The following is a 15,333-nucleotide window of genomic DNA, read 5'->3' on the forward strand; positions in this document are numbered from 1 at the left end:
AGACCCTCATGTTGTGGTGATTCCCAAATATAAAATTATTTTCGTTGCTACTTCATAACTGTAATTTTGCTACTGTTATAAGTTGTATTGTAAATATCTGATATGCAGGATGTCTGGTATGTGACCCCTGTGAAAGTATCACTCAAGACCCCCCACCCCCACCCCCACCTCCCACCCTCACCAAGGGAGAAACATTGGCTTAAGATGAATATGTCTCTGTAGCATACCTACCATTCAGGAAGACAAGAAACACATTTGGGTAAGAGAGCTCTTCTCCACATAATAAATTCACATCTTCTACTCCCAAGTTCCCGGCTAACTTAATAATGGGTCCGTCTTCCATGTCAGTTGTTATATGTGTCATGAGGGCCAAGTTCTTAACCAAACCACAGGCCTAACAAAAAACAGAAAGTCACTTCTAAGAATAAACAGTAGTCTATGAAGTACAGCTCACATCTGAAAATGTTCACCATTTTGTTGGTGGCAACATAAGAGTACAGCCTTGAAAGGGACACTTGAAATTCAATCACACACACACACACACACACACACACACACACACACACACACACACCACCTCATCTTTAAAATGTGCATACTCTTTAACCTGAGGAATTCATCCTCAAATAATAAGAAAGGACATTGTCCTAGCTAGTTCATTGTCAACACAAGCTGAAGTTATCTGAGAACCACAGTTGAAAAAATGTCTCCATAACACCAGCCTGTAGGCAGCTCTGTAGTATATTTCTTAATTAGTGATTGATGTGGGAGGGCCCAGTCCATTGTGGGTGGTACCATACTTGGGCTGGTGATCTTGGGACATATAAGGAAGCAGGCTGAGCAAGGCAGGAGGAACAAGGCAGTAAGCAGTGTTCCTTCATGGCTTCTGTTTCAATTCCTACTTTCAGGTTCCTACCCCATCCTTCCCTCAGTGATGGAGTGTGACCTGGAAGTGTAAGCTAAATAATCTTTTTTTTCTTCCCAAGCTGCTTACAGTCATGGCATTTAACACAGCAACAGAAGCCCTAAGGAAGACAGAAATAGGTAGTGCTATCACAGACCTGACTGTGTGCTTTTTGGAGGACTGTGGTAGCATTTGAACTTTGGGGTGGAAAAGCTATTGAGTGCTCAGTTTTGCTGTTCTGTGGATGCTTGGAAGGTAAGAACGCTGAGATCAATGAAGACAATGGAGGCCTGGCTTATGAGGTTTCAGAGAGAAGTCTGAGAGCTCCTTAAAGACTCTATCAAGGGTGCTTGCTATTTTGAATTAAAGACCGATACAATGAAACCTTTGCTTTGCTGAGAGCATTGATCCGGAATCAAAGCCTGTTAGCTTCCAAATAGAAGGAAGCTAATCAAAATGAAAAAAAAGAACCCCAGACTCCCATCCCAACACGTATGACCTCGGACCCCATAGAGAGATGCTCATGGTACCTTACCTCTCCTTCAGGTGTGTCGGAGGGACAGAGCATTCCCCACTGAGATGGCTGCAGAGAACGAGGACCACTCACTTTTCTTGTCTTTTCAAACTGGGAAGAGATTCTTGTCATCATGCCGAGTGCAGATATATAAGACAAGCGAGACAGCACCTGGGTCACACCCTGTCGGTCCATCTTAAATCTCTTCAGAGACCAATTTCCCTGTAGAGAGAGGAATACATGAGGCTATCCACCTTTCTATAAACTGGGAATTTTATCACAGCAAATGTCTGCTAATGCATATACAGCCATGATCTAACTACTGAAACCAAAATGATACAACTAAAGTTAAAACTCAGCCAGATGGTTTGCTGGGTTTTATTAGGTACAGAATGAAACCACTGTGGCTAGCAACAAGCTTCAAATGCTCATCCTAGGAGAGTCATCTCCTTGGGGACTCAGGGTCCACTGTCCACGCCAGTTCAACCAGACACCGTGGTTTCTACATTTTTCAGGCAAAACCAGTCTAAAACTCAAAAGGGAATCCCACATTGGATTGCTATTTAGATGCCTTCCAAAAATATGTTAGGACAAATATAAACACAGAAAAATGGCTCTGATAGTAGTTTAATTAGATATAATTATCTGTACTTTCTTAACCTAGGCCCAAAGAATATCAAATTGCATGTTTTAAACCATCTTAGCTTTTTTGTTTATTCTTTTTTTTCCAATGTTGGGGATCAAACCCAAGGCTTGCATATGCTAAGAAGGCAATCTACCCTGAGCTACATCTTCAGCCCTAAAACTGTACTTTATTCACGTTAAGAAATACTATGTTGTCAAACCAAGAAAAAACTCTGTGGTCATATCAATATTAAGATAGATTTATGTTATTAGTGTAAAGATGAAATAATAATGAACTTTATGATTCAGAATGCTAACATGAAATATTAATAAAATAAAATGGACTTCATGAGTAAACCTTGAATATTAATTTTATCTCCTATATATTGAACATATCAGATTATATTAACTATAACTTTTTGGTTATATTAGTTGAAAACATTAAATAATATTCCCCAAAAGTCTGAACACAGAGCAGTGTGAAGTATCTGCAGAAAATAGTCTATATTGAAAAAGCAAAGTAAAGAAATATTGACCCAATTATCTTCATAACTTCATAGTGGAAATCCATATGTGCTGGGCTGCTTCCTCTTGAAGAACCAGATGAAAGTTGTGAATATTTTCTTGGAAAAACATACAGAGGGCAAAGAGCACAAACTTTTCAATTCAACTTCAGGAGAGCACTAATGGATCCTGGCTTCAGAGTCCTCAAAGCAGGAAAACTGGTGTGGTTTTGTGAGATCCAATAATGGTTTATACTATATTATGACATCAGGATGTGTCCCTCATGTCAAAGTTTTACTTTGTTAAACACGGAATCTATTTATTTGGAACCTTTAATTCTTTGACAGTGTGGAAAAGTAGTGAACTCTAGGCATAAAGCTCTCCACCGTAAAAGCCAAGAGCACAGGCGTCTCAGGGATGGAGAACTGGCTGCTGCATGCTCACCTGACTATTTTCATCCTTGGGATGAGACCTAGGCCCATAGGGTAAGAGGAAATCAGGTAAATATTCAGCACAGAGCTAACACAAGGTAGCCTGCTGACAAACCGCAAGTAGGTGGAAAATGAAGCTGAGAGAATTTGTTCTCCTGTTCTACAGGAGCAAAGCATAAGGCGGCGAAGGAACAAACCAGAGGACGAGACAGAGCCTGAAACTGCTCCACAGTAAAGCTAACTTAGTGACAGTGTTCTTTTGAACACTCAGATCAGGACACACCTGCTATAGGCTCCTGGGTCCCCTCAGATCAGGACACACCTGCTATAGGCTCCTGGGTCCCCTCAGATCAGGACACACCTGCTATAGGCATAATGCTTTCCAATATGCAGGTGGTCAAGAAGACAAAACAGTGACATCCTTAGAACAGGGCCATATTCCTGAGGCCTAAAGAGCATGGTCAGGAGGAACAGAAAGCAAGCCCAGCAGGAGCATGCTTAACACTGCAGGCTCTTCTACCCTGAGAACCTGGACCACAGGAGGCTAATGTGTCAAAGGCACAGAGAGAGTGTGTGTGGGGGGGGAAGGGGGGGATACCTCTACTATAGCTACCTATGCAGACCCACTAAATCTCTGAAGCTGAGCACTGAGGCAAGTCCACACTATTGTTTAATGGTTATGGGAGTCAACATGCGGAGCCACACTGTTCTTTGTTGGGGCAAGATCCCATCCATAAAACTAACTGTGTGTCTAGTACATCAAATGGGAGGCACACTTGATCAGATAGACCTATAGTTGTTAGGAATTTTAAAAGGAAACAGATACCTATCTGATAACCCTTCATGAACAGCCAAGCAGACCCTAAATACACAGCAGCTGCAAGGGACCAGGTTCAGTGCCCAGATGGATCTCTGAAGAAGAAATGCTATTCTGAAATAAGACGCCCATGTATGGCTTGGGACAAAAGCTGCCAACTAAGAAATCTGTCTGAAATATGTCAATTTCATCACAGGAGGAAAATGGAGGAGGGTAGCCATGAGTGAAATGACTGCTGGTAGTTAAACCAAGAGACTGCTCCTGTCCCTGTAAGTGAACTTTTCATATTGCCACATAGCAGGAGCTGTAATTTAGCAGGAATTTAGTAGGCCTTCCTAATCCCTAGGGAGATGTTCCAAGGCCCCAGGGGATACCTGCGATGCAGGACCCACAGAACCTGGTAATCCTATGCTGGCCTTTCTCCACACCCATGATAGTTTAAATGTGAATTAAGCATAGTAGGAACTTAACAGTTAATAAAAATAGGAACCCTACAGATAAAATAGGAAAACACTAAAAGTAGTAATAGCAAAAATGGAAGGAAAAATAGAAGTTACTTAAACGTATGAATTACTTTTGAACATTTTCACTTAGTGTTTTCAGAGAGTAGTAGTCATGAGTGAGACCTACTGGCTTGGTTTCCACTGAGAACCCTTAACCTTTGCACTAATTTCAGAGAATGTGTGATTTTTCTCATGTGCCTTTGATGTAAATGTATCGTTTACGATCTCTACCTCTGTCACATGGGTTCCCAGAGTCTTTTCCATTTCTAGTCCACTCAATGAAATCACAAACTGCAAAGCAGGCTGGCGACTCACCGTGGAGATGGCATTGACCATGCCATTGGTGATCTGGTCTTGGCGCATGTGCTTCACGACATCAAACTGGGCTGCTCTCTGCTTAGGAATCACTTGGTCTGCAATCTTCTTCATTTCTGAATTAAACTTTTTAAACAAATCTTCAAAAAGAAGAGATAAGAGCTAGAAGAAAAGAACACAACAATTAAGCTTAGGTCTTAATCAAAGACCTGTTTTTTTCTTTTTCAAAAAAAAAAAAAGACAAATTTTAAAACATAAAACGATATTTTTGTAAAAATTCAACATTTTGATGAACGTATGTCAAACACTGTAGGAACGCTGAATGAGGGCAGAGGTGACACCGACAAATGGCTGACTTTTAATTTACAAATAAAGGTACTGAGAAGACAACTCTGAGAACCCTGAAGCCGGGATGCTAGCTGAGTCTCTTCTTACTACAGGTAGGAAGTAAACGGCCACAGCACTGCTCTCCAACGCTGCTCCCCAGAACAGCAGCTTGAACTCTGGCAGGTGCAGTAGTCCGCTGACACCACTGTACAGTTTCTGGTTCAGCAGAGCACAGGAAAGCACAGTAACCTGCATTCCTAACAAGTCACCAGAAGCCAGGCCAGCCTGGTCTACAGAGTGAGTTCCAGGACAGCCAGGGCTACACAGAGAAACAATGTCTCAAAAACCAATATGAGGTGTGTATGTTGTGGGGAGGGAATCAGTTTCCTACTGAAATCTATTTAGCTGTATAAGGACAGTACCACTGTTATCAGCTATACATTCCAATCTATACAAGTAATATTTAGCAAAGCTGAGAGAGCCTTATATGAGTACATTAACAACTAATGAAAATGAACAAAAAACTAGTACAACATCATGGCAAGACCTGAAAAACAAAATACTCAAGGAAAAGAAATCATAAACAAAGTCTTGTCTGTATTTCCTCATAAATGAGGCTCAAACTCCAGTAACCTCCATGTCTGAAGACACAGACAGGTGGTACAACAAGAACAGGGAAACAAAAAAGATACGGCCCAAGCCCTACAGGTAACTTTAAGGCCAACTGGGGATTATCTTGTGAGTTTAGAATTCTTCAGTCTTTAACACTCACAAGTTTTATCTTCTGCCCCCCCATAGACTGCTCAAAAACCAGTAAGAGATACCATGAGAAAGACATCTTTGTTGGAACAAAGGCAACTGAACTCTATTTAGCCCCTGTGTTTTCTTGCATATGGAGTCAATGTGCAAGCAGCTGGGGAAGGGTCAGGAAACCCCGACTAGCATGTCTAGGAGTCTAGGAGGCAAGAGCAACCTGAAGTCAGAGAAGGGAGAGGTGGAGGAGGGACCCTCCCTTGCCAATCCTCAAGCCTTGCACCTAAAAACAAGGAATAGCAGGCTGCCCCTGGAGGAAGACCAGCAATGTTCTGGTCACTAATGTTAAGGAAAAGGTGCGATGCTGGAGGGATGGGGTGGATCCTAAACCCAGCTTCCTTGGGGGAGGAGCAGGAAACCTGCTCAGGCCAAAGATCACTGCACAGCTCCACAGCAGGGGCCTAGCCCATTGGGAAGGGTCAGAAAAGCTTTCCTTTACAAAACTGGGAACAAGGAAGAATGGCTATCTTCATATTCCTACCCAGCCCAGCAGTGGAGGAGGCATGCAATTCAGTGGGGCAAAGGGGGATATCAATATGGGAAGGAAGCCATAAAGCTGTCTTTACTTGAGGATAACACATCATGGACAGCGAAGATCACAGGGACTCTAAAAGAAACTGCATTGTGAAGAAGATGTGAATTTGGCAAACTGGCAAGATACAAGTCCAATAAACAGAAAGCAAGTGTATTATAAATATTGCCAAGAAAAATGATTCGAACTCTCACTCGGAGAGATGTCTACAGTCACCAAGTAAATGACTGTTCAGAAGTTAGTTCTCTCTACACCATCCTACAGATTCAAATATAGTCTTGGTCAAAAGCTGCCAGTCACTTACTTGATTGCTTGTATGTTAAGAAAAATGAAGAAGCCAATGTCAAATTTAAGTAAAAAAGTAGAAACTAATACACATTTCACTGCCTCTGCAACAAACTGCAGAACTAAATTATTCTTCTGCAAACTCTTTTTTTAAAAAGCATTTTAGAGACCATGTGTGCTGTCATACATGTTTAATCCTAGCACTGGGGAGGAAGAGGCAGGTGGATCTTTGCGAGTTCTGTGCCAGATTGTGCCATATTTTTTTTTAAAATAATTTTTGCTAGCATTTTTTCTTACCTTTCACACATAAATTATGTCTCAATAGAATCAGAGAGATGATGAAAATAATTATTTTTAAAATTATAGATAATCAATATATTAGAATAAGAATATTAGATACCATGACTTTCCACATCATAAAGAAAATAGTGAAAAATAGAACTGATCCTCATCAATCAAGAGAGCCATCAACAGAAAACCTGGTCCATTTTAAAACAGAAGAACCTGGACTCCAGCATCTGAACCCAGCCATGAGTCTGGACAGCACAAACGGGAGACACTACCAGGCACATCCTTCCTGACAAGACACAGACCATCGGCCATCAAGGTGCCCAGCCAGGAAAAAAAAAAATGTTCAAGAGCATCTATCTAGTCTCTACAAACTCCCAGTTAGGCATGTTCACACATGTCACATGGGATGTTCAAGAGCATCTATCTAGTCTCTACAAACTCCCAGTTAGGCATGACCATACATGACACATGGGATGTTCAAGAGCTTCTATCTACAAACTCCCAGTTAGGCATGACCATACATGACACATGGAATCTTCAAGAGCTTCTATCTACAAACTCCCAGTTAGGCATGTTCACACATGGGAAAACACATCATCAGGAGGCTGGGTGGCATATTTCTGCAATCCCAGCACCTGGGAAGGAAGAGGCAGGAAGAGGCTAGCCTACGACATATAGTGAGCCACAATGAGATCCCGCCACATCCCACAAACCACCCCAAGATCTCCAAACAGGTCTAAGCGAGTAGCTCAGTGGCTTAGTGTTTGGATTCTCTCCCCACTACAATGAACACATAGTAAGAATATGTAAGAGCTAATTTTAAGTGTCAATTCTCTCAAAGCATTTCTGGTAGAGACTGGCATTTTTCATCAGTAACCTGAATGAAAAAGGTTGACCTTCGTCCTTATTTGATGTGGGCACACATTATCTAACATGGAGGGCTCAAATAGAACAGAAAGGCACATTTCCTCTCCTCTGCGTCCTCTCATGCCCAGTTTCTGTGCTACATGCATGGCTCTGGTTCTCCAGCTTTGGGTCCTGGATTCGAAGCAGTGGACCCTAGGTTCTCAGGCCTTTGGCTTTAGGCTTTGATATGTAGCACTGGCTTGGTTGTGGTCAGTTCTTTGGATATAAGACAGACTACACACTGACTTCTCTGGTTCTCCAGTTTGCACACAGAATATCATAGAATTCCAGTGTATTTGTAACTACATCAACCATTGCTGTAATTAATTAATTAGTCAATTAATTATTTCCTCCTTCCTCCTTACTGGTTCTATTTCTCTTCAGAGCTATCAGCCAAACCTAGAATGTAGGAAATTCCTTAACAAAATATTCACTTTTTGAAACACACACACACACACATACACACAGAGTTAATCAAAAGGAACCTAATATACAAATCAACCAACTGTAACAAGTGAGACATAATAAATAGCTCATGGATCCTTAACGATAGTAAGAAAATTACTCTTTCAAAAGCCTAGGTCTGAAGATAATACTTTAAAAATAAATCAGTTCTATCCTTTAGAGATATATCTTATGTCCACATAATGTAATTTTCTATCTGAGATACTGAAATAATTTGATGACTGTAATCTGTTTGAACAATCTGATTGAGAACTCGGGGGGATCTGGGTGCTCAGAAGGATGATGCAAATGGAACAAGATGAACTTCTATAATCACTGAGAGCTGATAATCACTGTGAGAGCTGATTTTACTATTTTATATTTGTACGTTTGAAGATTTCCATGTTAATATTTTTACTGAAATACTTCTCAAAGATTCATAGAAATAAAACTTTTGAAAAATCTTATGTTAATTTATGTGTGAGCACACACGACCGTGGGGGGCCAGGGGAGGCATGGCTCCTTTGCACTGGAGTTACAGGTGGTTCTAAGATGCTGATGAGACTCTGGGAACCAAACTCTGATCCTCTGGAACGGTAGCAAACGCCCTCAGCTGCCGAGCCACCTCTCTTCTTTCAGAAATAAAACGATTTTGTTGTGGTGGTTTTGTTTTGTTTTATTTAAAAGAGGGTATAAGACTTTCATTAAAGAAAATTAGAAATCTTTAATGGAAGAGAAAGGAAAGCTAAATAAGATTTATGAATAAAGAGACTAATATTTTAAGTTTACTAGTTTTTGCAAAATTTAACTAATAAAATATCATGAGAAAATTTTGTGTGAAAATTAGCAGAGTAATTCTAAGATTTATAAGAAAAATCCAAGACCTAAAAGAGTCCAGGCCTTGTGGAAAGGTGACAGATAGATGCAGAGGCAAATCAACTAAAGGCCTAGAACACAGCCTGGAGACAGCCATTGCAACACACTACAACACACAGCCTTGAGACACAGCCATTGCAACACACTATAACACACAGCCTGGAGACAGCCACTGCAACACACTACAACACACAGCCTGGAGACAGCCATTGCAACACACTACAACACACAGCCTTGAGACACAGCCTTGAAACAGCCATTGCAACACACTACAACACACAGCCTTGAGACACTGCCATTGCAACACACTACAACACGCAGCCTTGAAACAGCCATTGCAACACACTACAACACACAGCCTTGAGACACAGCCATTGCAACACACTACAACACACAGCCTTGAGACACAGCCTCTGCATACATTTGTAACACATTACAAACGGCTCTGGGACAACAGGTTACCCATCTGGAAAAAATGAAAATGGAACAACATCATCATCATCATCATCATCATCATCATCATCATCATCATCATTATCATCATTAGCTGCAGCCTTGTGTGGAATAGGTGTATTACTGTGGATGTGGGCTTTAAAATCCTCATGCTAGCTGCCTGGAAGTCAGTATTCTGCTAGCAGCCTTCAGATGAAGATGTAGAACTCTCAGCTCCTCCTGCACCATGCCTGCCTGGACGCTGCCATGCTCCCACCTTGATGATAATGGACTGAACCTCTGAACCTGTAAGCTAGCCCCAATTAAATGTTGTCCTTATAAGAGTTGCCTTGGTCACAATATCTGTTCACAGCAGTAAGACCTGAACTAAGACAATCATCACCATCCTCCTCTTTCTCCTCTTCCTCCTCCTCTCCTTTATGAAGCGGGGTGTCACAACTGGCTGGCTTCAAATCTTGCTCTCTATGTAGTATATATGAGCTTGTACTCTAGAAAAAAGTTTATTTTATTTTTATTTTGTCTGCATGTGTGTCTGTGTACTACATGAGTGTATGGTGCCCACCGAAGCCAGAAGAGAGTGTTGGAAACCCTGGGACTGGATTAACAGATAGCTGTGAGTCCTGCCATGGGATCAGGGGATCAAATCTCCATTTTCTGGAAGAACAGGTAATGCTCTAAACCTCTGAACCACATCTCCAGCCTCTGACCTTGAACTTCTGACCCTCCTGTCTTCACCTCCCAAGATTATAGACAATGCATTACCACACTGTGTTCATGTGGTCCTGGGGACTGAACCTAGGACTACAGGTATGCTAGGCAGACACTCTACTAACTAAGGTAAATTCCCAGCCCTGCAATGGGGTTCTTTTCACCATACAGAACTGTGTGAACAACAAAGCCAAAGACGTACATTTCACAAACAAAACCACAAAATACTAAAGAGCAGAGTGAGCAAGGTTGACCACACATTTTGTACGTGCCAAAAGATATCAAGTTTTTAAAAAAATACATGCAGGCCTTTAATCCCAGCACTCAGGAGGAGGAGGCAGGCAGATCTGAGTTCTGAGTTTGAGTCCCACCTGGTCTACAGCGTGAGTTTCAGGACGGATAAGGCTAGACAGAGAAACCATGTCTCAAAAACCAACCAACCAAACAACAAAAGTAGAACAACAACAACTTATACTAGGAGATAGATGATAGCTATAGCATATATAATTGGTTAAAAACAGGACCTAAAACATACAAAATGTCTCCTTGAGCAAAATGCAAACAAGCTATTTCGAAAGCAGAGGAAATACTACAACAGATAAAGAGCACAATCTCATTCTGTAAGTATGAAATGCAAATAAAACCATACAAGATGTTACTCTGAAGCCACCAGAAAGACAAACACATAAAAGTCAGAGCAGAAGCCGTGGTGGAGAGAACTAGGGATGATCTGCAGGGCAATGCACACACACTTGGCAACTGACTCCAGGAACACGGTCTTGCTGCTAGGAAGCAGAAATGGGAAGAACAAGACTAGGATAAGGAAAAGGAAAGAATACAAAGTTATACATGAAATACAGCGTATTTCATGGAATATAATACAGAAATAAAAATGTACTATAGTAATACTGAATCTTTTTTTTTTTAAGATTTATTTATTATTATAATTAAGTACACTGTAGCTGTCTTCAGACACACCAGAAGAGGGCATCATATCTCATTATGGGTGGTTGTGAGCCACCATGTGGTTGCTGGGATTTGAACTCATGACCTTCAGAAGAGCAGTCGGTGCTCTTACCCACTGAGCCATCTCACCAGCCTGTGATACTGAATCTTAAAAATACCAAGTAGAAAAAAGTTACAGATGAATTATATGATATGAATTTATTATATAAAGCTCAAAAAATTAAGCAAAACCTATATTGCAATAAAAGGTTTTAAACTTTGCAATCAGGACTAGAGGCATGGACCAACAGTTAAGAGCAGTGTGCTACCCTGCCAGGGGACCCAAGTCCCAGCACCCAGAGCCAGAAGCTCACACTGCCCTGGAAGCCCAGCTTCAGGGGATCTAACGTGTCTAGCCTCCATGTGCATCTGTGCTTATGTGCACATGCTCACATACATATGCAAACTTAAAGATAATAGAAACAAACCTTGAGAACAAAAGAACCACTGTAATAAATCAAACTAATAAAAAGGAATACCTCTAAGAGCAGAGAGAGGAGAGGTGAACAGGTAAACGGAATGGTGCTGGCGACAGGCTAAGCTGAGAAGCAGCTTTCAGGGTTCATTTCACCTGTATCCTTCATAACATGTCTATGTGACATAGCTTTAATTTTTGCTAAGAATTACATTAAATTAAGTGCTATTAAATAACAAAGCTCACATACTTTGGTCCTGAAAATCAAGAAAATGGCTAGAACGGGGAGGGGTGCTGAAACCATGTAAGATGGTTGTTTTAGAACTAGAGGGTAAGCAGTACCTAACGGACATACTTGCCTGCAGACAGAGATCACATCTGAACAAGGCATCGCTAACCTTTGAAGGCACTGGCAGGCAAAAACTGGCTACATTTCTTGTTTAAGACTTTTCACCTAGGAGTGAGCCACACTGTGAGATGGATCCAGATGAGGAGCTAAATTGCAGAGACTCCCCTCCTGCCCACACAGGATCCTCTCACTTCTCTTGGTTTTACAGGATGAAGAACCAGAGAAAATGCAATCCCAGGTAATAAATATAAACAGCTGGAGAGTGAGAGCAATTCCTGGACAGGAGAGCCACAAGGAGCAACTCCAGATTATAGAAATAAACTTTGCCCCAACCTCTGGGTAGCCCTGACCTATAAAAACTGTATGTGGGCCGGGCGGTGGTGGCGCACGCCTTTAATCCCAGCACTTGGGAGGCAGAGGCAGGTGGATTTCTGAGTTCGAGGCCAGCCTGGTCTACAAAGGGAGTTCCAGGACAGCCAGGGCTACTCAGAGAAACCCTGTCTCGAAAAAAAAAAAAAAAACTGTATGTGGAATAGGGCACACATACCTAGACCTAAATGTGGACAGGGCTTGTGACCATTCTGATACAGTGTGCCTTGTGCCAAGTCATGGAGTTTCTGTCTTGTCCATGAGAACATGGACTTTTAGAGTGTGGAGCCACCAGAAAGTCATAGCCCTGAGAGGTCACATCCCCACTGGGCCTTGCCCTTCAGTCTACCTCTAGATGACCAATCACTGTCTTCCACCAGCAGCACATGACGCAGGCATAAACCCCAGGTACACCTGAATGCCTGACGTACAGAACTGTCTGGTCTAAGAAAACGAAGCTGCTGTTTAGGGCAAGCAAATGAGAAACAAAATATCGGAATCCTAAGTTCACAGAGAGAAAAGACTACGAAGCTATTCTATATACTAGAAAAGAGGACTGGCACATCTCTTCAATAACAAATATGGTAGATATTACAAACACCACTCTCTATTCACAATTATATTCATATTTCCCATATAAACTTCCTTTTTATTAACAGAAGAAAAAAAGTTCAACATATCGGTTTGTGACTTAAGTAAATTAGCAAAACATTTCACTGGCTCACTTAAAGAAGAATTCTGAGATTCACTGAAAATGTTGAAGCTGAAGTTTCACTGACTCCCACCCTGACTATACTGAGTGTTTATAACAGACAAGCAGCCCTGTGGCTCTGAATGAAGAATTACTCAAAACAACCAAGTCTTCCTTAAGTTCAAGACAACTTTCCTAAGCTGGACCATTTTTAAATGCTGTCCCCCCTAAGCTGGACACATCCATCTACTTTTCTACTAAAGCCAAGCCTGCAGATCAGGAAGCCCGGGTCCTGGACTTGCATTTACAAAAGTGTTCTAAAAGAAAACTTCCTCCCTGAGCGCTTAATCCTTTCTTACAGTCAGGCTCAGCAGCTTCACTCATGGGAAGAAAGAACGTGGGAGTGGAAGCAGGTGCAGGGGGTGAGGGGCTAAAGAAGCGGCTCCAGCCACTTCCTGTGGGCAGTGCAACGGAACCTGCACAAGCATCCTGAAGAGAATCAAGTGCCCTTAACCAGGCCGCAGAAGCCTAGCGCTCCTTTTAATTAGCTCCTTACACTTAGCTGCTTTTGTCTCAAATTATGAAAAAGTGTTTTGGGATCCCAGCTGAATCTTTTGTGGCCTCCTGATTCAAACACAAGAAAATGTCCCCAGTGCTAAACACGAATGAATAGGAACCTATAGTCAACAAAACTGTTACAGGAATACATTTCTCCTCTCCTGAAGTTTCAACTCTAGAGAAATAATGCTGTCCAGTTACCAGAGCAAGGAGAGGCTGCAAGGCTAAGCTGTACAATGAACCACAATATCTGGGTCGGAAGTAAAATGAGCACAAGGGTAGGAAGCTGTGTTCACATTCAACACTTTTTACTGCTGGTGCGAGGCCTTTCCTCCTGCTGAAGACAGACCATTGAGAAAATCATATTTAAGGGAAAACTGCTGACAGCTCATCAATTGATTTTCAATGAAAATGCTAAAAAAAAATTAATAAAGAAGTTAAGCCGTTGAAATACAGTTTCACCAATTAGCTTAATGTCAGAGAATTCTAATTAGGCGCCTTGAGATTGCTATTTAGTGTTTAAGCCTTCAGAGTGCCAAATTCTCCTTTTCACACAAACTGGTTGCAAAATTAAAGACATTAGACAGCCTTAATTACATTATCAGAACAGCTGGGATTAGGCAATCTCTGAAGTCAGGACGGCATTCTTTTGTCCCTGGATGGAAATCCCTGGCTTTCCAGGGTGCTGGATTTTGGTGCTATTCCATATCTCTCCCATACAAAGCAAGCTGCATTAGAAACAAAAAATTTGCAGACAAAGAACAGAGTAATGCGCAGCAAATAATGAACACATTACTGAAAAAGAAAAGGTAGGTGCAAAGATTAAGCCTGGAATCAGTAGGTTTTGCTAACACTTACTGGCAGCCGGCCTGGCAACCCTCTGGTGACAGTCAGACTGAGGGAAAGCTCACCGGGCTGGTGGAGACAACTCTGTTATCTAAAGCTGAAGCCCATTTCCCGGCCGCATCCCACGGGTGGGCACCAGCAGCTATTGTTTTTACACATTCTTGTCAACACAATACCTTCTCTGTGCTTACACTGTTCACTAAGCTATGCTTTCTTGCTTGTGGGAGTCCTCTTTAACTCGAATTTCTTAAGCAACAGGATACCCTCTCTAGTCTCCTCCTTATTCCCTCCTGTATTACTCGAAACAACCCATTTTTTAAGAACTCACTTAACAGCTTAATTTTTTTTTTAATAGAAAAATGGTGGAAATGAGGATTAGTAGCAGGAATAGCATGAATCCTTTCAGAGTGAGTAGTCGCTTGGAATATGCTAACCTTTAACCAACAGCTTCCCCAATTCACGACTCTTCCCAAGCCCAAAACTGTTCTAACTCCTGAATTCTAATTTTCAAATGTAGTCGTGGGGCTAGGAAGATGGCTCAGTGGGTCAAAGCACTTGCTGCCAAGCCCGATCAATTCTCAGAACCCACATCGTGGGGGAGGGGAAGCATTCTGAAAGTTATCCTCTGACCTCCATGATACACACACACACACATACCAACACACACACCCTCAATGTAATATAAAAAAAAAAAAATCAATCTTAGTTGTGGAATGGGTTTTCCTCCCAGCTGGCAATCCATCACCTGGATCACTGCTATCACCTCCCTGGCCAGCCCATTTTTGGCCTGTTTATCTCCAAACCTGTTCTCTGCAATTGAAAATCCAGCTCATATCACATGTAAAATGAAATC

At 41.7% G+C, this 15,333-nt stretch overlaps 1 protein-coding gene across 1 annotated transcript in view; it reads right to left on the reverse strand.

The window, feature by feature from the left end:
* Positions 1-15,333, reverse strand: part of Polr3b (RNA polymerase III subunit B) — a 99,240-nt gene that overhangs the window by 52,193 nt on the left and 31,714 nt on the right. Inside the window, exons 13-15 of the mRNA XM_031350230.1 lie at positions 4,613-4,774; positions 1,440-1,640; positions 232-394 (exon numbers count right to left, since the gene is read on the reverse strand). Coding sequence (XP_031206090.1) covers positions 232-394; positions 1,440-1,640; positions 4,613-4,774 — 526 coding nt within the window. The remainder of the gene's footprint in view (positions 1-231; positions 395-1,439; positions 1,641-4,612; positions 4,775-15,333) is intronic.

Source organism: Mastomys coucha, unplaced genomic scaffold, assembly GCF_008632895.1.
Source record: "Mastomys coucha isolate ucsf_1 unplaced genomic scaffold, UCSF_Mcou_1 pScaffold4, whole genome shotgun sequence".
NCBI lineage: Eukaryota > Metazoa > Chordata > Mammalia > Rodentia > Muridae > Mastomys > Mastomys coucha.